The following is a 24,897-nucleotide window of genomic DNA, read 5'->3' on the forward strand; positions in this document are numbered from 1 at the left end:
AGAAGGAATCCCAAGCAGGCTCAGCACTGTCAGTGCAGAGACAGATGTGGGACTCGATCTCATGAACCACGATAATCACGTTCTGAGCTGAAATCAGGAGTCAGATGCTTAACCTCAGACTGAGCCACCCAGGTGCCCCAAGTAAAGGCATTTTTGAATATAATTCTACAAACAGATTTAGGTAGTTGTTCGGGACTCATGCAGTTGAAATACACACCAAGTCAAGGTGATCTATTCTTTTGAGCCCAGGTGATTCTGAGTTCAGAAGGACCAATCACAAAGTGGCCCCTGAAATCAGAAATGTCTGATAGCTTATTCCACAAGGGAAGTGTTTTATGTTGGTTTATGTAGAAGATTCCTCCACAGAAAGGAAAGGTTTTGTTGCAGTTGCATGTTTGTTTGAAAAGACTTTTATTAATTTTTTCACTCAGCAAAGACTTAATGAGCACAGACCGCGTGCTCTGAACCCAGAATCTCAAATATACAAAACTGAGAGGCTGATTTCACATCAGCCTCAAACCTGAGGAATTTCTGAAACTTGTAAGTCCTGCTTTAGGTGACACCTGTTGAGTAAGGGCAATCTTTTAGTCAAGTTCCAATAGATATGTATGTACCTATGCAGAATCAAGAGAGCAGAATTTGGAGATTGTACATCATGAAATTCAAGAACGTTAGAAATTAGGGAGCTTGGCTGGCTCAGTCAGTGGAGCGTGCAACTCTTGATCTCGGAGTTGTGAGTTCAAGCCCCACGTTGGGCATAGATACTACTTTGAAATAAATTTTGTGGGGCTCCTGGGTGGCTCAGTCAGTTAAGCATCCAACTCTTGATTTCAGCTCAAGCCATGATCTCATGGTTTGTAAGTTCAAGCCCCAAGTCAGGCTCTATGCTGATAGCACAGAGCCTGCTTGACATTCTCTCTCACCCTCTCTCTCTGCCCATCCCCCACTCATTCTCTCTCTCTCTCTCTCTCTCTCTCTCAAAAAAAAAAACCAAAACCTTTAAAAAATAATAAAAATAATTAAATAAATTTTGAAAATTTCAAAAAATAAAGAACTGTAGAAATAAAGTCGCCCATTTCCTATATTTTACAGGTCAGAGAGTCAGACAGACTTGGACTATAAGCTGTTTAACTTAGGGCAGGTCACTTCACCTCTCTGAGCCTCAGCTTCCTTGTCTGTAATGTGGAGGTAATAGACATAAGGTGATTTATATTAAATTCTTAGTGCGTTGTCTGACATGCACAACATGCTCCATATATTTTTACTGTTCTTGTGATCACTATTTTCTCAGTTGAGGGGACTGAAGCCCAGAACAGGGAAGTGACTGGCCCAAGGTCACACAGCTTGTTGATGTTAGGATAAATATTAGGACTCAGATCTCTCTTAGTAGTCAAATATTCCTTATACTACCCCACTCATTTTATTCATTAGGAGCAGGTAATGTAAACTTCCTAGGCTTAGGAGAAATATTTTGGTTCATCCAAGTAGAAGAAGGGAGAAGAATGGCAAAGAAATGGGTGACATAAGAAAAGAAATCCTGGACCCAGAAAACAAAAGAGCAAGTGATGTATAGAGAACAAAGGAGAAACAACAATTACTAGAAATTTTAAGTAGCATTGTTGGAGCATTACCGTGTCCTGTGAATCACAGGACTGATCTCCATTCTTATTCCTTTACTCACCACAAACATTTCGATGAAATTGACGGGGTTTTCCTTTTTCTTGGGAATAGAGGTAGGGATGTGGTTCAGAATGCATGTGTGTTTCACAGAACGTTGTCACTGTGAATTCAGCTTCACTACACAATTTCTATGTGCAAAGCAAAGGACCCCTACAATTGAAGTTAGAATGGGAGCATGAATACTACCAGGACCTTAGGAATGATAGATTTTTAAAGGGTGATGGGTTGGAGGGAAACGTCATAGTAGAAGCTGTTGAGAAATTTTGAAAAAAAAAAATGTCTCAATAGTAAGGCTGTGTTGTCGTTAACTTGGTGTAGCTGCAGCACTAGGTAAGTACGACACTGAGTGTGATTGATTTGTTACATAAAAATATTCTTAAGAGTCAGAAATCTATGAGGGGTGCCCGGGTGGCTCAGCTGGTTGAGTGTCCGCCTTCGGCTCAGGTCATGATCTCACGGTTCGTGGGTTCGAGCCCCGCATCGAGCTCTGTGCTGATAACCCAGAGCCTGGAGCCTGCTTCGGATTCTGTGTCTCCCCCTCTCTCTGCCCCTCCCCAACTCATGCTCTGTTTCTCTCTGTCTCAAAAATAAACAAACATAAAAAAAATTTAAAAAAAAGAGATATCTATGGGAAAAGCACTCTGTCCATGTGCTAAGAGGAAAGGTTAATTTACAGTTGCCTAAACAAGAGATGATGTATTATTTCCTAAACCGTACTTCAGTTTAATCAGAGGACTACAATGTTAGCTGTTGCCACATCCGGGGAGTATTCAGAATATTCCAGGAGCTTCCTAAAAGGAGCAGGGCCATTTTGCTCAATTCATTACTGCATAGTGCTGGAAAGTCCGACTGGAATTACTGGCCCACCCAAAGGGATACATTAAGACTGTTACAGCTGTAATTACCACACAAAAGGGGTGTTCCGTGGTTATTTCATCCTTGAATCTTGAGTTTGCTGATTTCCCTCTCCTAAAAATAATGACATTTTATTTCAAGTAAAATCTATGGATAACAGCTGGATTGCTTATTCATTTGATAACTTTCACCTTCACAGGGCATCAGGTACTGTTTATACAGCGCTAGACATTGCAACAGGACAAGAGGTGAGTGCTAACATTCAATCCTGATTTTTTAATTGTCCTTTAATTCATATGAATCACATTTCTTCTTTGATAGCACCTATGTCTGATAAAATGGGTGGCACTGGGTTGACGTGGGAATCTATTTCATAGATGTCCAAAGTGTCTAAAGTGGATGGTTTACTCGTGATTGACCAAAGAAAAGGGGTATGGGTTTGTGGCACTGAGAAAGAGCCTAGTAAGATAAAGAATTTGTATGCCTTACTCTGTGTGCCATATATATATATGTATATATATATGTATATATATATACATATATATATATGGATGTGTGTGTTTAATGACTGTAACTCATTTGTGCATTTTAATCACCATTCAGGTGGCCATAAAGCAGATGAACCTTCAACAGCAGCCCAAAAAGGAATTAATTATTAATGAAATTCTGGTCATGAGGGAAAATAAGAACCCCAATATTGTTAATTATTTAGATAGGTAAGTGGTTTCCCTCATTGTGTACTTGTTTTCTTTTCTTGGCAAATTATTTTATTTAACATCTGTTCATTTAGCATCCGTTCTCCAAATACTTCTCAAATGCTAGAAAAACCTCGCGGATGCTGCAAAAGAGTAGAGTATCACATCTATTGCTAAATTTGCACCCACTTTTCTTTGTCCACCATCAAACATTTGAAGACACATTTTATGGTCTCGCTTCTAAGCATGAGCAGTTTGTGTAATTTCCTTTTGAGCATCGTGACTCCGTGTTGGCAGGAAATAGACTACTGCGTATAGAGGAGAGCTGCGGTGTTTTAAACACTTCATCAACTGTTTGGAGCCAGTGCAGTCTCTGGGTGTCTAAGTGAAGAGGGCTGGCTGTAATGGCCCCGCTTTAATGGGCGCTTTGTGATTAACTGACAGTGAGGTCTAGGGAATTGAGACTTTAATCTCAAACCTTTTTCCTAGACCAGGTAATTAATGTCTCTTTCATCAGTGGTATTAGCAGTGGGTTATAAATAGGCATTTAAAGACAGCGCTAACTCTTCACTTGTGGTTAACATCTGTCTCATTCAATTTCAGTAAGTGTTTGTTTAGCACCGCTGTGCTGTGTACTCTGGGGGGATATAAAGGAAGTAAGACTAGGTCTGCAACCTCAATGAGCTTAAAATCTTGCTTTCTGTGTTTTGTGCCAGGTGGACCGGTGGGAAAGAAAGAGGGGAAAAGGGAGATTAAAAAAAAAAAAAAAGGAGTCAAATTTTACAGGCGAAGCCTATGTTTCATAAAGTGCCATTTAGGGACTATCTGTAGCAGAGGGACTTCACTCTGCTTTTTTCATTTTGTCAAAATGGCATTTGTACAAAATGGAGATTTCTAGGATGCTTTCTGTTACTGATGAGGTAGAGCCTGTAATTTTCACATTTAATAGGCTCCCCAGGTGAATCTTATAGGCACTGCAGTTCGAGCACCACTGGATAGAAAGTCTTGCTTCTTATTGATGTCAAACTTAGAGCAGGACAGGATCAGTGGGCTCACTCCATTCTCCAAAATTTCTCTCTCGCTGAGTTGGGGCGGGGAGGGGAAGAGAGACCCAATCATCCTGCTACTGTGCCTTCAGATGACTCCAGATGTTTTGAATTTTGTCCAAATTGTAGGGCTCTGGTGACCTTCCTCCCCATGTTTGATCATCTGCGCGTGCTCCTCAATAGGTGCCTAAAGAAATTGGGCATGTTGCCCCTGATTTCTGCTGGAGGATTGAGACCTCAGCACGGTAAATCCATTGTGAACAGGAGTCTTTTTGATTCAGAAACTGCTTGAAAAGAGTTCAGTAATTAATCCAGTAGCCTCAAAATCAATGCTGAGATCTGAATGCATATCTTGCAACTCTGTATACCATGGGCCAGTTCAGTCCAAGAAGTCAACATTATGGCATATGATATAACATAGTGGCTATTCACTGATCCTGTTTATTGAAAGTAGCTTTTATAGTGGAATGACTGACAGTAGTCAGTCACCAGAGGCCTCCTTGCTCTTTTCCTCCCTCCATGGTGTGCAGTTATATCTGATGATCCTTTGACTTTCATGCATATTCTCTAATGCTAAGGAATATCTCATCACCGTCATGGATATTTTCCTCTTGTTATATAATATGGCCAAATGCAGACATTAATTGTAAATTACCTTAATGGGGATATAAAAGAGTCCCCACTTCCTTAGACCTGAGTCAAAGTCTTTTTATTCTCTTCTTATAGCTACTTAGTGGGTGATGAACTATGGGTGGTCATGGAATACTTGGCTGGCGGCTCTTTGACTGATGTGGTCACCGAGACCTGTATGGATGAAGGCCAGATAGCAGCTGTGTGCAGAGAGGTAAGAAAATAGAGCGTTTCTAGCAGATGACAACACTAAAACCGGCAGTCCTTTTTCTCTGATTATCCAGAATGTGTAGAACATCAGAGCAATGATCGCGTGTCTTTTCTATGGAAAAAAATTGGAGAGCCTAACTTCAATTTAAATCCTTTCCTAATCGCACTTTCCTACCCTCCCTTCCCAGCCTGTTGTATATTCTGGTCATTTTGCTATGGCTCTTTTGAACTCTGTTATGCCATTTGCAAGGTGAATGCTCGGCCTGCATGTTGTAGTCTCGATGAACACGGAAAACAGCAATGGTGGCACGGAAGTTTTTTCACATTTGGGGGAATTTTTACACGCTGATGATTTTGTCCTGCACGCACAACGTGAGCCACGTGAATTACAAACCACTATAATCCCATCATTCTCGAGAAAGCAATTTAAGCAAGGTCCTCCCTCAGCCCAGACAGTCGTTGCTTTCACAGTCCAATTTGGACATCCCTCACCCCCCTCCAGGGGGCCTGAGTCTGCCTCTTTTCCAATAACGGTGTCATATCCCTGGTTTTGAGCTAAACGGAGGACATGTTTTCTTATATTTTTTTCAATATTTAAAAACACACCCCTCTCTGGAGTCTCATCCGGGGCATTACCCTCCACCCCATTCATTGTGGTGAGGTTTTCTCTAGACACAAATAGGAACTCTGACCCACTGCTGCAACTTGAAAACCAATGGTGGGAACACAAAACCAAGTAATTTCAGCCAGTCTTTGCTTGTGTTTTATTTTAAATGGTTTGCTCAAATTTCCTCCTCCCTTGCTCTCCTCCCATCTGCCTTTCCTCCTCCCCAAGGATGTACGCATATCCACCAAACACATGTACTTTCTATTCATGCAGTGAAGCAAGCTTCTAATACTTAGGAGAATATTCTACCCTGAGTCTACGGTTTCCATGTTGCATGATGCAAAGCCATTTCCAAGCAAGTAACTGTAGCCACTTCATAGACTAGAAGTGGTTCCCAACCATGGCTGTCCATCAGAGGTAGCTTGGGGCACTCGTTTTAAAGGCAGATTCCTGGGTCCCACTTCAGGCCTACTGAATTAAATACCGTGGATACAGAAGCTTAGTACACCTGTATAAGACCAAGCTGAATCCGTACCCTCCAGATACTAGGTCAAAGTATGACTATTAATTGGTTAGTTTGGCTGACTCAGAAGCTTTTATAATGTATTCTGCTAAGTTACAGCATTGATGTAAACAGGAATGTGATTTCAAAATGATAATACAATAGTAATCTATTTGACTTGACAATGCAAAAGTATGCCTTTGCCCCAAGTATATCTAGAAACAAAATGTAAATTGTTTTAAATTCTTTGCGATATAATCAGAACTTTTTTTTTTTTTTTCTGATTCAATAGTGCCTCCAAGCTTTGGATTTCTTGCACTCAAACCAAGTGATCCATAGAGACATAAAGAGTGACAATATCCTTCTTGGGATGGATGGCTCTGTTAAATTGAGTAGGTATTTTGGTTCAGATGGTGTTTGAAAGAATATTGGAGGATTTCTGCTCATTTACTGTCTATCTTGAGACGAAAATGGCTATTGAAGGTGATTGGTTTAAAGGCATTTAGAGCCCAGTTTGAAGTAAAGAATTTTTTCTAATTCTGTGTTCCTGTAGATCGTGGCCAGATTCTGAGGGGTTAACATTTCAGAATTTCTAGTGACTTCTATCTGCTGGATTATAAATACCTAAATAGAAAACTGAAAGATTCTATAAGTTAAAAGGAACAGTAATGGGGAGGGAACCAGACTGAGGTCTAGGAAAAATGACATCACATTCATAAGTTATTTCAGACCCTTTTAAAATCAGGGCCACTGGAGAGATCAGGTAATAATAGATATGAGCTAGGGAGTTGTGGAAAGCTCAGTGTCGAACAGAAGAAGGTACAGCCATATCTGAAAGTGATCTATTGTTAAAAAAAAAATAAGAAGAATTTGGGGCACCTGGCTGGCCCAGTCATTTGGGCGTCTGACTTGATTTCAGCTCAGGTCATAATCTTATGGTCATGGGATCGAGCCCCTTGTTGGGCTCCGTGCTGAGCCTGCTTGGGATTTGCTCTCTCCCTCTCTCTCTGCCCCTCCCCTGCTCATGCTCTCTCTCTCTCTCAAAATAAATAAACATTAAAAAAAAAAAAAACAGAGGAATTTGACTTGATTTTAACGGACTTTCCTTCTCTGCAGCTGATTTTGGGTTCTGCGCCCAGATCACCCCTGAGCAAAGTAAACGAAGTACTATGGTGGGAACTCCCTATTGGATGGCACCTGAGGTGGTGACTCGAAAAGCTTACGGTCCGAAAGTTGATATCTGGTCTCTGGGGATTATGGCAATCGAAATGGTGGAAGGTGAACCCCCTTACCTTAATGAAAATCCACTCAGGGTAAGTAAAATGAAAACATAGGTAATTCAGCCCCAGGAAAGGGGCCAAATGTCATTCCTTGTCTCCACCAAAAGTGCCCAGAACAGGCCCTTCCCTGAGACGAGTGACACAGAAGCTCCAAGTTCTACTTCGCAAAATTACTGTGAGCTCATGTCAGTATCTCTTAAGGTGTCTCCGCGGTTTTTCCAGGTGCTTTGATATCAGGATTTCTAACGGCAGGGGTCTATAAAATTCTTTAGTATCGCTTTCTACTGTTAAAAAAAAAACATAGCTAAAAAAAAAAGTGAGATGTGGGAAGAAAAGTATTTTTTATCACATGCCATGGTTAAATGATCTATCTAGGAAACACTTGTTTTACAATCACGTTAACAAAGTGAATAAACGCATTTCCAGAACACCTATAATTTTTAAATTAGATTTTGTCTCATTGTCAGTAATGATTTATTGAGCAGCCGCAGCTGGGTGGGTATCGAATGGAACACGAGAGAGACACTGTGCCAGCCTGGTGGAAGCACAAATTTAATTAGACTGTCTAGTAGAAAATTAATGGAGATAGTTTGTGTTGGGTAACTCAGTTTGCTACTGCAGAAGCAGGTTTGGTTCTCTTGTGGTCTGGTTACCTCTGGAAAGAGAAAAGCCCCGTTTCACAGCCTAACACCATCTTTCTTCAGAGATAAGCCATGGATCACGAGAGTGAAGGGCAAAGGAGCAGGAACGAAACGCCCACTCAGCCCTGAAGTGAGCCAGCAACTATTTTGTTGTGTAGAGGCTAAGGGAGAGCCAGAAGCTGTGTTACATATTTAAAGGGGATCCCGCTTTTGAAAAAGGAAATGCGCACACATTCAGATTCTACTCTCAAAACACAAATAGGGTGCCAGCGCCAAAGGCATCCTGTGTATTGTTTACACCATTACCACTGAGTCTAAAATCGAATTTGGTCCTTGGTATAAACAAATTGTCCTCGGTAAATGGTTCGGCGTCTACGTGTTAAGCTGATACAATCCATCTTCAAGCCACATATACGTGGCTTTCTGGATATGTAAAGCAACCTACAAACTAATTGTCTAGTTGTTTTCACATTGAACCTTTTGTAGTTGGGAGCTGTGTTCCCGCGAATGGAGAGGGGGACAGCCTCCTCCTCGTCCCCTCCTAATTCCTCTCTGGCACTTGGCCTCTTGTCCAGTCCCTGCACTGATTAGAAAACAACAGATAGGAGCAAATGCCCTAATGAATGCTACGGGCTATTGCTCTGGTCTCATGAAACAATCTGGAAGTGAGATGTGCACATTGATTAGCTGCCTGCGGGGCTGAGTGGAAAAGAAGGGGCATTTTCCCACCGTTTGTGGGTCAGCCCTCCATGAATTTAATCAAGCCCACCCCTGACCTATGGACCAGCGCATCAGGATAATTACTTGGGCTTATCCTTATTGTTTAACCACCTTTGCCCATTAAGAAATAGCAGTGAAAGAACACATCAGGCCTCTTGTTTCCATGGATTTCCTCCACTAAGTCTTCGGAGTTTGGAGGCACTAAACGGATTACGGCTATTTTGCTTTCTGCCTTCTAATGAGTAATTTACAACCTGCAAAATTTAAGGATTAAATAAATGGTGCTGTAAAGCAACTGGTCTCGGTAATGCATTTATTACCTTCCTCAGTTCCCCGATTACAATTGATCGCTCTTTAGCTAGGCTGTTAATTGTTAGAAAAAAGGAAACAAGTTTTAATCTTTATAGGCATCTTCCAGCCTAGGATTAGAACTCATAATGAACAGCTTGTCTCTTAGAATCCACAGCCTTGTATCTAAACAAGTACTTTCAGATTAACAAGCCACCAGGTTCAGGAAGCCTACATTAAGGCCATAACAAAGACTTGTCAGAAAGACCACCCTGTTGAATTCCACTGATAAGGATTTAGTCTAACTTTGCTCATTACTCTCCGTGTGTGATCAACCCCCAATGACTCAATCAATCAACAGGTCCGTATTGAGCCAGTGCTCTCTCTCTCTCTCTCTCTCTCTCTCTCTCTCTGCTAGGTGCCACAAGTGTTTTTTGAGTTTTGATTTTAAATATGTTGCCCTCGTGTTTGCTTAGAGAAAACACAAGGACTTGGGATGTATGCCCTTATTTGGGATTTGCAAAATGTGGTCTCCAAAACCATAGAGAGATTGGAGAGGAAAAGACATAACATGAGCCTGTAAGAAACCTGTATTTTCTTGGGTCCTGGTGACCAGGCTATGTGTGGGGAATTGCAGAATTACAGAGCTTTGGGAGAGGTATGAAAGAGAGGTAGATTAGTCCTTCTTTCTTTGAAATCCTTCCCATACTACCACCCACCCACCCCTTTGGGCTTTGAGGAGGAAAGAAGGAAAGAAGTGGAAGGAGGCAGCGTGGTAGAGGGTCGCACATCATAGTGACAGTTTTGGCCCGTGTAGTCAGGTGGATCTGGGTGTGCCCTGCCTCCACAACCTAGAACCTCTATAACTTTCAACAAGTCACTTAAAACCTTTGTAACCCTGTTTCCTTTGCATAAAATGGGGGTAATACCTGTCTGGCAGAGGTAGCGTGAGCACTAAATAAAATAATGCATGCAAATCACCTAGCACAGTGTCTAGCTCATTGTAGGAAATACATATATATGTATATTGTCTTCCAGTTTAGACAGGGTTCTGTAAAGCTCTGCCACAGAGCTTTGGATTCAGTTTAGTCCTTGGCGTGGGAACCTGACATCACTGGTTCTTAAAGCTCCTTAGAGAGATAGATTTATTATACAAATAGAAAAGTCAGAAAGGAAAAAGAAAGGATCCTTAGAGTGCTTTTTACACATTCATAAATGGAAATTGGATTCCCCATTTCTGCAAAAACTTCCCCTTCACAGTAGCTATACTCCGGTCCCCGCAAAAAGTAGACGGTTCTGCAGAGCTCAGTAAAATTACAATGAACAGGTAACACAAGAGAGGTTCAAGGTGAAGACTGGGGCTGTACATTTGGGGGCTGCTTGCCTTTTGTTGTGGTTTTGTGCGTGTGTCTCTATTGGGTCAGTTACAACCGAGCAAGCTCTTTGTGAATGCTGCCAGTTAACATATCACTGATGCAAGGAATCAGCTACTTCCCCCCGCCCCTAGTTATAAAGTGGTTGGAATTGTTTGAATGTAATTCACTCCGTACTAACTGACCCAGTTTGCTCATAAAATGAGTTTTAAAGGTCGTAGAATTATTTACTGATGTTATGAGGTTGGTACCCTTCCAGAGACAGAGAGGAGACAAGCTTCTTACCGTCCCCCACTGCCTGAAGTCTTTGCGCTCAACATAATTGGCCTTGAACATGTTGTTCTGTGACCCATGGACATTTTTAGTGCAGTCTCCAGTAATAAAGTGCCTCGTTTCTTCTGTTTGCCAAAGCGACGGGATAAAATCGAACTTCGCCTGTGGATATGCCAATCAGTGTTGGTGTTCTGCTCATCTCCCCAACTTTTTTTGTGAATTGGAGATATGTGGTCTAAAACCTGTGGTCACAGTGACCCGCTTCTAAATAAAGAGGGGCGATCATTTCCATAAAACGGATCTTTTGCTTGTTGTTCTCAGCCCCAAAAGAGTACCCCTGTATGAACTTTGCATTCACATGTAATTGGGCTGTTCTTATCAATGAGTTTTGATGGAATTTGGTATTTGTGAAATGTCCCAGTGACATCCGGTTGAGGTCCCTAGTGGACTGTGGGCACATCCCTTTTTTACATGTGATTTTCCAAACCTTTATCCTAGTCGAAATGAACTTGAAATGTTGTCTTTCTACCCTTGCTTCAAGCGTCTGTGACACAGTAGCAAGCATTGGATATTTGGAAGGCTGTTACTGGTATTAATAAGGGACGTCTGAATGCTAAAAACAGTATATAATGTAGGATGCGAACCACTGACCCCATACCAGTGGATCTGCCCCGTGGTTGTGCACTGGAATCACCTAAGGAGCCTTAAGAACCAGTGATGTCGGGTTCCCACAGCAAGGACTAAACCGAATCCAAAGCTCTGTGGCAGAGCTTTATAGAACCCTGTCTGAACTGGAAAACAGTTCTTCGCCAGCCCTGTTTGAGCATGATTCTTCAACCAGAAAAGACCATACTGTTATTCTGTACACATTTCTCCGTTTCCCCTAAAAAAAATAAAATACCGTGAGTAACTCTGTCAGAGCCCTGTTGAAAAATCCCTTTGCACTTTATGGCATTTTCTGATTTCCCAGTCCAGTGGCACTATTAGAAAAAGGAATGACCTTAGCTCAGCATATACGTCCATGATACGCCATTTCTTTTTCAATTTTACTGATCCCAAAAAACAGAGTTTATCATGACGACGTGCTAGCTGCTGAGTACATTATTTATTATTTATCATCGGTGATAACAAAGCTATCAGTCTGACTGCTCACGATTAGGAGTGCATGACCCGGATGGCCAGAGAGAAGGGAGGGCATGGATCAAAAATCGGTCCTATTGCGTACCCTACGAGGACGACGAGGCTCCCTGTTCTCCCTTTCCCCGCACCTAAAGCACTGCGCTAATGTCAGTTACCCTTACCCTTTATTACAGCACTAGGGAAATTCTGGTTGGCTTGGATGTCTAGAGAAGAGAGTTAAGCAGGAGAAATCTCTAGCAACTGAAAAACAGCAACTAGGGGCCAACGTGCTTCTAGCTCCTCCAACCACTGGAACCTGTGCTGTGGATTGGAATGTCTGGCTTTGATGGCGCGTGCTCATTTGGAATTAAAGTCAGACATAAACTTCCTGAGCGCCGGAGAAGCAAGCATACTTTGCTAGCACTCAGTCAATATTGTTTTGAATGTATTTCAGGAAGAGCTGGGAGCATTCCCTTCTTTTTCCATAAACCACTGTGGAACAGCAAGGTTTGCTGATGGTTTGTTGACACTCCTACTCTGAAGGCAAACCTGTGCCTGAAAGGAGGGGCGAGTTGGGACCAACTGCAACTAAAATAATTATAGAACGGTAACAGGGTTTCTTTTTAATCAGTAAAAAAAAAAAAAAAAAAATACTGCCTGTCAAAGGATAGACAGCTCTTAAGAATCATTGGTTGTCAGGAATTTAGCACAGGAAAATGGGACCTAGCCATAGGAAAGCTGCAACTCTCATTTAGATTGTAATTCAGAAGCAGACGGCTCAGACTGGTGAGTTATGACCCGGAAGACAGCCAAAGAAGAAATTGATTCCACAGCACGCGAAAATCTGAGACTCTGACCAGGCAAAGAGGAGGGAAAGGAAGATCAAAAATGCAGTGACCGGGGACTTACTGTTGACCGAGACGGATAGGCCCTTATCCTGATATCACCTTATCATTCCTTGGTATCCTTAAAGCATGACTTGGGAATAAGCCAAGGATGCATATGCCTGTTGCCCGAATAGCTACCAGACCCATAACGAAGCAGTTAAGTCCCTCGAAATCAGAGCCCATCCTAAACAGACAAATCACGGAGTGTGCTGATGGGCTTTTGCCTAGTGAAATGCCCACTGGCATGTTTTATCCTGTGGCGTTTTCAGTCTGTGTGTTTGCCGATGAAACATAACGTCACTGAGAAAATCTGGGTTTTCTTGACTACTAAAGATGATTTCTAACTTTTGTCACCATTTTGAAACATACCTTTGTCAACCCGGTTGCGACATCATTTCAGAAGACCCTTTGCATCCTGATAAAAGGATGCTCTGAGATGTCTTACGTGAGATTCTCAGCAGAGAGAGTTTAACTTGATGAAGGCAGTCTTACCTCTGTAGCTGGGAGAGGCAAAGTGCTAACATTGTCAGGAACAAGCTGATCTTTTTGCCGCTTCTTCTGCTTCCTTCCTTCTGTTCCTTCCTTCCCTCTTTCCTTCCCACCTTCCTTCCTTAATTCCTTCCTTCCTTCCCTAACTTTTCCTCCTCCTCCTCTTCCTCTTCTTTCTCCTCTTCCTCCTCCTCCTCCTTCTCCTCCTCCCTCTCCCTCTCCCTCTCCCTCTCCCTCTCCTTCTCCTTCTCCTCCTTCTCCTTCTGATTCTCTTCCACCCTCTCTTCCTCTTCCACCTCCTCCTTCTGTCAGGAATCGTCCCAGTGCTTAGATGGCAAAATTCATCATCACCTTTCTTCCACGAGTGGCCAATAAATGTGAGAGGATGAGACAAAGAGCTTTCTATTGTCTCTACCACTTGTCTACATTATGCGAATTGAAGAGTGAATTCTCTTCCCAGGTGTGCCAGTCAGGAAGTCCATGACCTTGCACAGGTTACTTCTTCCTTGGCCTCCATCTTCTTGTCACTTCAAAGAAGTGGAGCTTGATGAGATTACTGGTTGCCAGGGGACTTCACAAGGCCCTAGAATTCTACGGAGCTCCTTAGGCTTAAAGGGCCCAAGGGAGAGGTCACATGGCTCTTGATTCCACCAGAACAGTCCTCTTTAATTGTTTTTCTGTATTGGGCTTCCACATGAGCGGTACCTAAGGAAAAGGAGAAACTCATGAGTCTCTGACTCTGATTCTGTGTTCTTGAGCTGTAGGTAGGCTACAGCCTTCCCTGACGGCTGGAAGAGCCATGGTTTGGGTGTGTGTTGTCTTTAGGACTGCTTCCAGAGGAGTGACCTTCAGGAAGCAGCTCGGAGATGTCTCTCTCATCACCTCCTGACTAAATCTGTATCCCGTAAAGAGGGAAGATCCCCCTTCTCCTACCAAGCAAAGATACTTGACCATGTTGGGAGTGAAAGAAGGCTGCATGTAGGGCCACACAGCCCGCTCTGACAGGACTCTTGGGGAGAAGCCGGGAAACAACACTGCAGTGATAGAGCTACCATAGGGATCCATAGGCTGCACTCTGGGGCATGAAGGGAAGAATCATATGCTACCGTGTACAGAGCTGGTCAGCTGACCGACTGCTTACAAAGTAGAAGTCGCAACCAATTGATGTGAGCAACATAATGCATGTTTCACAGATCATGCTGTGGTTGGCTGTTTTGAACCCAATACAGTAATTTGGGTGAAAAGCCCAGAAGAATCGGGGAGTTAGTGCCCTACCTCCTCTAATGTTCTAAAATGAGACATGAAAAATGTGTCGTGTTCAATGGCACCTTAGAACCAGAAAGCAGGTGCGGGTTGAAGCGAAAATGGGAGGTGAAGAAGCCCATACACTAAAACTACAGGCAGTGCTTTGAGAAATTGTATGCAAGAAGACCAGAGAGATAGGGCAGTAGCAGAATGGGACTGAGGATCGGGTCCCTTTGGCCTCCCTGATTCTTTAGCTTCTATCTTCATTTCTCTTCCTCTAGGTTCCATCAGCCACCCTTCTCTCCCCATTGTCATTTGGCCCCTGTCCTTGCCCTGTGATCATCTGCTCCTTCTGCTTCCCCCAGCTTTTCTCCTCCACCTCCTGTCCCATTTTGCTTTGCCTCTTCTCCGTGCCTCTGCCTACCCTCATCCCCACTTCCAGATCCCCTCTGGTTCTCAATCCTGGGTTGCCACTTGGGCTGCCCTGGGGTTTCGTTGTGAACACACATAGCCTGCTCCGTGTTTCTTGACAAGCACTATTAATCCTGAGAGATTAGAACGAGCACACCCATTGTTGGAGTCATCTGGTCTTTATTTTCTAGCAGTGGCCAGTCCTTTATGCTCGAAAGGAGCACTCTAAAACTAGACCGACACCTAATCAGTCACTGGTACCTAATTACTTTTTGCCATCAACCTGTAAGAGGATCGATCTGTAATAGGTTCCTTTTGAATGACTTTTAGGGATTAAACAAAAACAAGCACCGTCCCCCCCAACCCCATGATGTGGTGACAGATGAGAACCACTATGGAAGACAAGTAGGGAACAGAATGACACCACACTGCATACTCAGCGATCACGCTGGACCGTTGGGATAAACAAGTCAACGTATGGAAGAAAACGTTAGGTGTACTATAGTAATTTCTTACTGCATATTTTGGCCCATTCGTTTTCTTCTTAGAAAGGAACATTAGGGCCTCTCATGACATCCATAAACACATCAGAGGTAGCAGTACACTCTGGCCTTTGACCTCTGAAATCCCAGGTAATGAGTAAACTAAGCCATGAGGTGTCAAGTCACTCGTTGCCAAATAACTCTCATAAAACACTCAAGGGTAGTTGGAAAGCCTAAGATGAGGGAGGAACCAGGACAGCAGGAGACTGCAGAGTACAGAGCTGCTTATAAACTCTCAACATACACATAGACACTGGAGAATACAGTGTGAAACCCTCTAACTGGTGACCTTTGTTCCCCATTTCCAAACAAGTGGAGAACGAACGATTGACCTCATGAGTGTCCGTTTCCTCTGTAGAGGTAAAGGCGAACTTTTCAGTGTGCCTCATTCCTTTTAAATGTTTATTTATTTTTGAGAGGGAGAGGGAAGGACAGAGAAGGAGCGAGACAGAGGATCTGAAGCAGGCTCTGTGCTGATAGCAGAGAGCCTGATGCCTGCTCCACCCTCAGGAACCGTGAGATCATGACCTGAGCCAAAGTCGGGCATTTAACCCACTGAGGCACCCAGGCGCCCCAGTGTGCCTCATTTCTTGAGGAGCCCTTGTGTGCCTCTGCTAGGAGAATTCCTACCTCAGAGACTGCAAACAGTGTGAGGTGTTATTTGCAGTGGTCAAGAGCAAGAACTCTGGACTCACACTCCCTCGATTCAAACATTGACTTCCTCGTTGCTAGTTGTGCGATACTGGACAAGCTAAATTAGTCCCACAGGCCTCAGTTCCTTCATCTGTCCCCGGGGGATCATAATCGAGTCTACCTCAGTGGGTTGTTGTGTGGATTAGGTCACCTAATAGTAATCACTGAATAAATGTTAGCTAGCTATTAAGACTTTCCATGGACATAGTATTTATAGAGATATTGAGACACAGATGAATAGCCTTCTTGGTCTTAGAGTTCAGTTACATTGTTTTGTTAAATAGATTTTTATTGGCTAGGTTGGGAGCCTTTTCACCATGTATAACACGATTTCCGTGGGAAAATGTGTTTTGTGTCCCAGATAGTCAACTTAGAAAGAAATGTTTGTACCACACCCAATCGTCTTTGTAAATTGAGCCTTTGTATCGGTGCCGGAGCCTTTCATGGTTACTAACACATTGCCATGTAAGTCCCCTGGTTTGTTTTCTAACATCTTAATCTAAACTTTATAAAGTGTTATAATGAACTGAAGTCACAAACTGAAGCTTTTTAATTAAATGGTTAGTCCTGTTGTGAAACTGCCTTAATGAAAATTTATTGGGTACATATGGATTGTTTGGGGGCCTCTTTGGAGAAATGTGGTAACTTCTAAGATGACTGCATTGATCTTTTTTAACCGAGGAAATTGCCAATAAGGTAAATTGAATTATTCCTTCAACTGGGTAGAGTAGTTTTCTCTGAGTACTTAGGAAAATTTTAGATGCACATTGGAGTCAGTGAAAACTGTGGTGTTTGTGTGTTATTGCCAAGAGACTTTAGAGTTATTATATTTTTTAATTTTTTTAAGTTTATTTATTTATTTAGAGAGAGCATAAGTGGGGGAGGGACAGAGGAAGAGAGAGAGAGAGTGAATCCCAAGCAGGCTCTGCACTGTCAGCACAGAGCCCGACATGGGGCTTGAACCCATGAACCACAAGATAATGACCCAAGCGGAAATCAAGAGTCAGCCACTTAACCAACTGTGCCACCCCGGCGCCCCTAGAGTTATTATGAAGAATTCCAGAATATCAGAAACTTCTAGGTAATGTGTATATCAAGATCACCATGAAGGAAGCCACCATTTTATGCCCCGAGGTTGTCCTTCTAACTTTACAAACAAGGTCAGTAGGTCATAGGGCCTGCATTGCCCCACCTGAGGAATCAAACAGACCTTGCATAATGATGTAGCAAAAGACTAATCAAGACTGCCTTCTCTGTTCAGTCAGAGAAGACTACATTTCAGAACTATGTTTCAAGTTCCAGAGACCATCATCTTCTCCCCTTCCTGTCTGGCTTTGCCCATGCAGCAGATTACCATGTTATGGCCATCTTTTTCCAGTTTTCGCTCCCTTCGATGCCATCCCTTTCCAGAGCTCTTTTCCTCCTCCCACACCGAGGACCAGGTCATCAGAAGTTACCACATGCCAGGCCTGTGCGACTCAGAAAAGGCGCTTTGGTCATTCTCTGTGTATCTTCTCATATGTTGAATGATTCACTTAAGTTCTGAGCTTTAATACCTCGTGTATCCAAGTCTGTTAGAGTCCCAGCACAATTAGGTGTGTTCATACATTTTGGCTCTCCTTTTATTCGGCAACGAACACATTTCCTGGGCACCTGTTTGAGGCTAACTCTGTCTGCAGGGTAACCAGTTATCCCGGTTTGCTAGGGTACTGAAACCCAAAACAGTCTGCAGAAAACCAAGGTGGCTGAGGGAGAAGGCTTGAAAGACGAAATGCCATGTGAAATAGAGCCTCAGCAGCAAGCGGAAGTTCACCAGGCGCTTATGAGAAACGGGGCTAGCATTTTAAGCAGATATTAAAGAGCATTTCTTATTCAGAGTTCAGTGAACAGACTGGCTTGAATGGTATGTGAGCTTTGGCCAGTGTGTGTACATATGTGGGGGTGGGGGAAGAAGGGCTCTCGGGTAAGAAGAGAACACACTGAGGACCACAAAGACCACGGGGGCCCAATCATGGAGGACCGTCTGTGCCATGCCATGGATCCTGGGGACCAGTGGTTTTCAAAAGACGGTAGCGAGCCCTTGGTTCAAATGAAACCTTGCTTGGAAGCATAAAGAAATAGAGAAAAAAGAAATATTTCTCTGATTGAAACAGATATGTGTGGGTGCAGGCTCCTAGAGCCTTCACATGTATCTCCCTGTCCCGCCTCTTTGGAGGACTATTTTGGGGAGTACAGTTTGAAAACCACATATGTGGACCACGGAGGAGCCAACAAAGATTTTTTTCTAACAGCCAGCTCATTTTTTTCTGAGTTTTCACTAGCTCAAGATAAAACCACACTGTGATCACTCATGCCGCGATCTATTTTCCCCAATCTTTCTTCATGTAAGACTTGACTTTGTTAGGGGGCGCCTGGGTGGCTCAGTCGGTTAGGCATTCAGACTTGGGCTCAGGTCGTGATCTCGCGGTTTGTGGGTTCGAGCCCCACATCGGGCTCTGTGCAGACAAGTCAGAGGCTGGAGCCTGCTTTGGATTCTGTTGTCTCCCTCTCTGTCTCCGTTCCTCCCCCACCTGCACTCTGTCTCTGTCTCTCTCTCAAAAAAAAAAAAAAAAAAAAAAAAAAAAAAAATTAAAAAAAATTTTTAACACACAAAAAAGAAAAAAAGACTTGACTTTGTTAGTAAAACCCTTTTTGCTGTGATTGTTGTATTGGTTGCAACTGTATTTGTCTCCCATTAGCAGAGCAGCGGGTAGCAATTTTCTTTTTACAAAGATAGTACCCAGCTTACACGCAGGACGTGTTCCAAAAGTTCATTTTTAAGTTAATTATTTGGAACTCAGAGTACATTTTCCCATAGAAGCAGCATTATGCGTAGTGAGTAGGTTCCCAGGCCATTCCACAAAGGCCAGTTTAGCCCATAATATAACTGAAAGTGTGGATTTTTGCAATGGAAATTAGTTGGATATAATACTGTTGCAATTAAAACGAAAACAATAGTTGAAAAAAAAACGTCTGGGTTTTTGTTTCCCTCAAGGGTTAGCACTTGATGAAAAGCAGGTTTAATCCTAGGAAGACAAAGAGAAATACATGAGGAGTTTTGTGTGAGTTTGGACGGCACAGCTTTGGAAATTTTTTTTTACATAATGTTTGGGACGGTTTCGTAAATAAGAAAAGCAGTCGTGTTCTTGTAGAAAATTTGGAAAGTTGAAAAATATGTTTGAAAAATTCAATCACCAGTAATCCTACCACCCAGAGAGAACATATTGGTGTGTTTCCTTTCAACCTTTTCCTGACTATGTGTATTTTCTAAATCAAGCCAGCAGCATTAACAGAGTGCATCCCACATGAACTGCTGTGCAGTCTTTAAAATGATATTTATAGGGGCACCCGGGTAGCTCAGTCACTTAAGCCTCGAACTTCCGCACAGGTCATTATCTTGTGGTCCGCATGTTCGAGCCCTGTGGCGGGCTCTGTGTTGACAGCCTGGAGCCTGCTTCGGATTCTGTGTCTCCCTCTCTCCCTGCCCTTCCCCCGCTCGTTCTCTCTCTCTGTCTCAACATCAAACATTTTTTAATAAAATGATATTTAGGAAGAAGTTTGTAAAACATCAAACAATATTTATGATCTAGTGTTTGAGTAAAAGGCATTCTTGCATCTGATACCTCGATTGGGGGCCAGGGTGTGTAAGGCTACCAACCAAGATCCCCAACCTTCAGTCCCACCGCCACCCCCACTCCCCACAACAGATACCAGAGTTCCTCCTTTTTCTAGAAATTCGGAAGAGGACGTGCGTTCTCTTTTAAGTGTGGTGAAGTTCATAGCACTGGCTCCTTATTCTGATTCCCTTTCAGATTCCTGAACTTTCTTCTCCCTTTCTCCGGTGTATCACCAACCCTACTCATGCTGCACAACCCTGATGAAGGCCATTTTGTAATTCATGAATAGAAAGAGGGGCACACGTTTCCTGAGGTAATGAGGCATGGACTAAAGAGAAGTGAGAAGGATTTGGGCAGAAGTGTATGTGTACTTGTAAGGCAGGAGATTATGTGGAGGAAACTGTATTGAGCCACAGTGGTCAAAGAAAGGTAGGGAAATGAAACCATGTAGCATGCAGGCAGACCTAGGGAGGGTGGAAAGGAAGAAAAGTGTGTGTGTGTGTGTGTGTGTGTGTGTGTGTGTGGGCATGTGTTTAGGACCTGGCTTGGCTCACAGAGCAGAAAAAGGCAAGCAAAGGACAGTGAGTGTAGCGGAATTGTGGCCAGCGGAAATAAGAAAGTTTTAGGAGGAGGCAGCAAATTGTAAGGTGCATGGTAAGCAATTTTCTCTGAATAAGGGAACAAAGATGGTTTGTGAGGACAGGTGCTTGAAGCACTAATCGTCCACGAACTAAAACACCCTGTTTGAACTCCATGTAATATATCTGCTGTGATCAAGCACCATTTGACTTCAGCCCAGTTGATGATTTCCTAAAAGCAGTTTACAAACACATTCCTTTTTCACACTATTTTATTTTATTTTGTTTTGTTTTATTTTATTAGTCAAGATTAGATTTGCAGCTGACTTGTATTTTGGCACGGAAGTCTCAATAGCTGCCCCTCTGCGTTTGCTGTTCATCAGTGAAGGAATTGAAAATCAGAAAGGATTGAGGGGTCGGGGGAAACAAGGTGTGGGTTTAGAGGGAGTTGTATTTCATGTGGCATTTTTTTAATGTACTGAGTGAGAAAGCAAAAGTTTCATTGCACTGTATAGAAACTTGTGCCATTTTAATTCTCGGTCATCACCATGTAAGGGAATCTCACTCTGTGGGATTCTGTGGCTCTCGTGTCTGGTGAACTTACAATTCAGAGATTCTGGGTTAAGGGGGCCACAAGTCCTTGGCTAGTGATTCTCAGTGTTGGCTACAAATTGGAGTCTCCTGGAGAGCTTAAAAAATCCCGATGCCTGTTCCACCCCCAAAGATTTTCACTTAATTGGTTTGGGGGTGAGAACTGGGCGTGGGGATCTTTTAAACCTCTCCAGGTGACTCCCATGTGCAAGCACTTCTGGGACCTTCTAGTTTAGCCCATTGCTTTAATTACCCGTGTGGGTTAAACCAGTTCTCAAAGTGTGGTGCTGGAACTAGCAGCTTCAGCATTTATAGGGAACTTGTTTGAATGCAAATTCTTTGGGCCCCCCTCCAGATTTACTGACTCAGAAACTCCGGGGGTGACCTAGGAATCTGTTTTAACAAGCCTTGTAGGTGATTCTGATGCATGCTGTCGGTTGACAGCCATTGAATTAAACAGTCCCTCTTAACCCATTCTCTTTTTTAATGTTTATTTATTTATTTTGAGAGAGAGACAGCACAAGCAGGGGAGGGGCAGAAAGACAGGGAGAGAGCATGCCAATCGGGCTCTGCGCTGTCAGTACATGGCCCGACTCAGGGCTTGATCCTATAAACCATGAGATCATGACCTGAGCTGAAGTCAAGAGTTAGATGCTCAACTGACTGAGCCACCAAGGCGTCCCCTAACCCTTTCTAAAGTACACTTGTGGAGGTTTCTAGGCAGGAGGAGAGATGTCTTTACCAGCTGATGAAAACTGGTCCAGGAAAGGACTTTTTTAAAAAAATTTTTTAATGTTTATTTATTGCTGAGAGAGAGAGAGAGAGAGAGAGACAGAGCACCAACGGGTGGTGGGGGGCAGAGAGAGAGGGAGACACAGAATCTGAAGCAGGCTCCAGGCTCTGAGCTGTCAGCACAGAGCCCAACGCGGGGCTCGAACCCACGGACCGCGAGATCGTGACCTGAGCCGAAGTCGGCGCTTAACCAACTAAGCCATTCACGTGTCCCCAGGAAAGGACTTTTATAGAAATACTTCTAATTATGTTAGGAGCCATGGTGGGCAAAGAAGAAAGAGATAAGGGGGGAAATTATTTGCCACGAAAGCCCAAGCAAGTTCAGGAGGGAGCATGTCTTCATCATAGTTAGGGGGTTGGTCACATAGGCAGACATAACCCTGGTGGCAATACCTGCAGGAAAACTCCTACTTATCCTTCAAAACCCTGTTCAGATGCCAACCTCCACTGTGAAGCTTCCTCTGAGCTCTAGGGTAAACTGCTTCCTCCTTGTATTTACACAACACTTGCTATCTCCCTCCTTTAGCTCTCGTCCCACTGTATTGTAGCTATTTATGTCTCTCTCCCTTACCAAATTGTGTGATCTTTGAAAGCAGGGCATTCTCATATTCATCTTTGGATATCCAGTGTCTAATACACTACCTGATACATACGTAGCGTTCTAGAATTGTTTGCTTACAGGAGGCATGAGGAACAACCACCTTTTTTTTTTTTTTTTTTTTTTTTTTGGCTGTCATGAGCCTTCAAAAGATGGGTTTACCTTTGTGAATTAATCAGGGACCCGGGTCCGGCTCTCTCCCTGAAGGCTAGGCCCTTGATTCTGTCAGCACACCATGAGTCAGTCGGTAGACGCCTCTCAGTGGTGGTGGCCTTACAGAACAAAGATCTCAGAAATATATTAGCGACTGATTATTTTACAGTAGGATCCATGATCGTCAGGTTCCAGGAGTACTAATGCCAAGTTTTCTCATATTTTCTCTTATTAGACGTAGACTTTCACAGGAAATCTAATTGAAATGTACAGGGATACATCTGCCATAGGGCAGAAGTACTGGAGTCCATGGGTCTCACCGGTTACTTCGCATTGAGGCCCTACCATCTCTGTGGTTCTTCGTGCTTCTCTAATTCTGTAATGTACTCTGTTCATCCCTGGGATGCTCACAAATATTCTTTTTCTGTAAGTTGATTTATTTATTTTTAGAGAGACAGCACGAGCGAGGGAGGGGCAGAGAGAGAGGGAAAGAGAGAGAATCACAAGCAGACTCCATGCTGTGAGCACAGAGCCCGACACGGGACTCAAACTCACGAAATCGGGAGACCGTGACCTGAACTGAAACCAAGACTCAGATGCTTAATCGACTGAGCCACTCAGGCGCCCCTCACAAATATTCTTCAAACAAGATAAACACTGAGCAAATTGCAGTCACTTTTACAACAGTGCCTTCTGGAGGTTGTACCCAGGTCAACGTGATTGGGTGTGTGCGTGTTCCCCAAGTCTTTAGAGTCACGGTTTCCCAGGCAGCCCCTTGGCTTCATTTCCTAGGTGGTTAATCACACATTCATTATAACTGGATTTTTACTGAGTTAACTCTCTGAGGGACAACCTTTTAACCTTATTTCCAAATTTTGGGGGGTGGAGCCCCTCACTGTCACCTCAGTCACTGCCGAGAGGAGTGATTTCTAACTGGTAGAGAAACTTTGAAATACATGTCAGTGTCATGTTCTAAAATGGAATTTTTCAGACCGCGAGTATAAACTGGAAGAAGCTGGATTCGTACCTTCCGTGCCAACTCACGATCCTCATTTGTCAGTGCTGAATGGATCTTCCTGTTTTTTTCTTTGCTTTTCTTTTCTTTTTTAAATCTCTGTAGGCATTATACCTGATAGCCACTAATGGGACTCCAGAGCTCCAGAATCCTGAGAGACTGTCGGCTGTGTTCCGTGACTTTTTAAACCGCTGTCTTGAGATGGATGTGGACAGGAGGGGATCTGCCAAGGAGCTTTTGCAGGTGAAAATAAAACAGGACAATTACAAAGAGAGAGTCATTACATTGAGCTTCTCCATCTCAATGTGTGACAGTAAGGGAAGCCGTGTCAAGAGATGTCTAGTTCGAGTTGGGCCGTAGCCATTTGGTTTTAGACCACAGGCACAGAAATAGAGGCATGCATCTAATACATGATTGATTGGCATGTTGCCTTTCTTCTGAGAAGTTGGCACTTTAATCTGTAAATCTCTTTTGTTCTTCCTGGAGTCTTATTTTGCAAGGAACAGAAGAAAACTGTGAACCTCTGGGGTTGCCGTCTTGTTCTAAGCTTGACTGGTGCCCCTGGATGTTGTACGCAGGTGCCCTTGGCCAGAGGTAATTCTCTGCGTAACTATGCAGTTGTTTCCATGGCGCTCGCTACTCTAATACCTTACTGGTCAAAGCCCCTTGGCTGGTGATGGCAAATGGCAGGCACCTGCTTGCCTGGGTGAGTACCATCCAGTGATGAGTGCCTCTGTGACCACTTGCCCTTTTCAAGGCTCTCAGGGAATTAGCATAACCGATGGTCATTAGTACCAATTCCCTGCCACATTCTTTGCATACATTATCTCATTCAATTCTTAAAACAACTCCATACGGTAGGTGTTATTATCCTGTGTCACAGATGTAGAAATTGAGGCTGACACAGCCATCGAGTGGCAGAACTGGGATTTGAGCCCTGGATTGTCAGACTTTCCACCACACAAACCCACAAACCAGTTTAGAGAAAAAGACGTACTCCTATTGATGGAGGAACACATGCCCAGGACTACACATATACCTTCATCGCTGGGGACTGGGCCTCAGGGACACGTGTCAAGCCCCGTAATGTCAAAGAACAGTGACTACTTATTCTCTCTGTGACTTTGAACACTTAATCCAGTTAAACAAAAAGGTGCGGCCCTTGGTTATATTGTGTGTTAACCACAGACCAAGTTTGTTCTAGGCAAAGAAAGAAAGGAAAGGAAGGGAGGGAGGAAGGAAGGAAGGAAGGAAGGAAGGAAAGAAAGAGAAAGAAAGAAGAGAAAGAAAGAAAGAAAGAAAGAAAGAAAGAAAGAAAGAAAGAAAGA

General features: G+C 43.3%; 1 protein-coding gene across 5 annotated transcripts in view; it reads left to right on the forward strand.

Annotated features, from left to right (window-relative positions):
- PAK3 (p21 (RAC1) activated kinase 3) overlaps positions 1–24,897 on the forward strand; it is a 118,352-nt gene that overhangs the window by 90,587 nt on the left and 2,868 nt on the right. For all 5 annotated transcript variants that reach the window (XM_049644192.1, XM_049644194.1, XM_049644197.1 and 2 more), the window contains 6 exons: positions 2,735–2,783; positions 3,139–3,251; positions 5,003–5,120; positions 6,518–6,617; positions 7,342–7,538; positions 23,675–23,812. In XM_049644192.1, the coding sequence (XP_049500149.1) occupies positions 2,735–2,783; positions 3,139–3,251; positions 5,003–5,120; positions 6,518–6,617; positions 7,342–7,538; positions 23,675–23,812 (715 nt within the window). The remainder of the gene's footprint in view (positions 1–2,734; positions 2,784–3,138; positions 3,252–5,002; positions 5,121–6,517; positions 6,618–7,341; positions 7,539–23,674; positions 23,813–24,897) is intronic.

Source organism: Panthera uncia, chromosome X (genome assembly GCF_023721935.1).
Source record: "Panthera uncia isolate 11264 chromosome X, Puncia_PCG_1.0, whole genome shotgun sequence".
Lineage (NCBI taxonomy): Eukaryota > Metazoa > Chordata > Mammalia > Carnivora > Felidae > Panthera > Panthera uncia.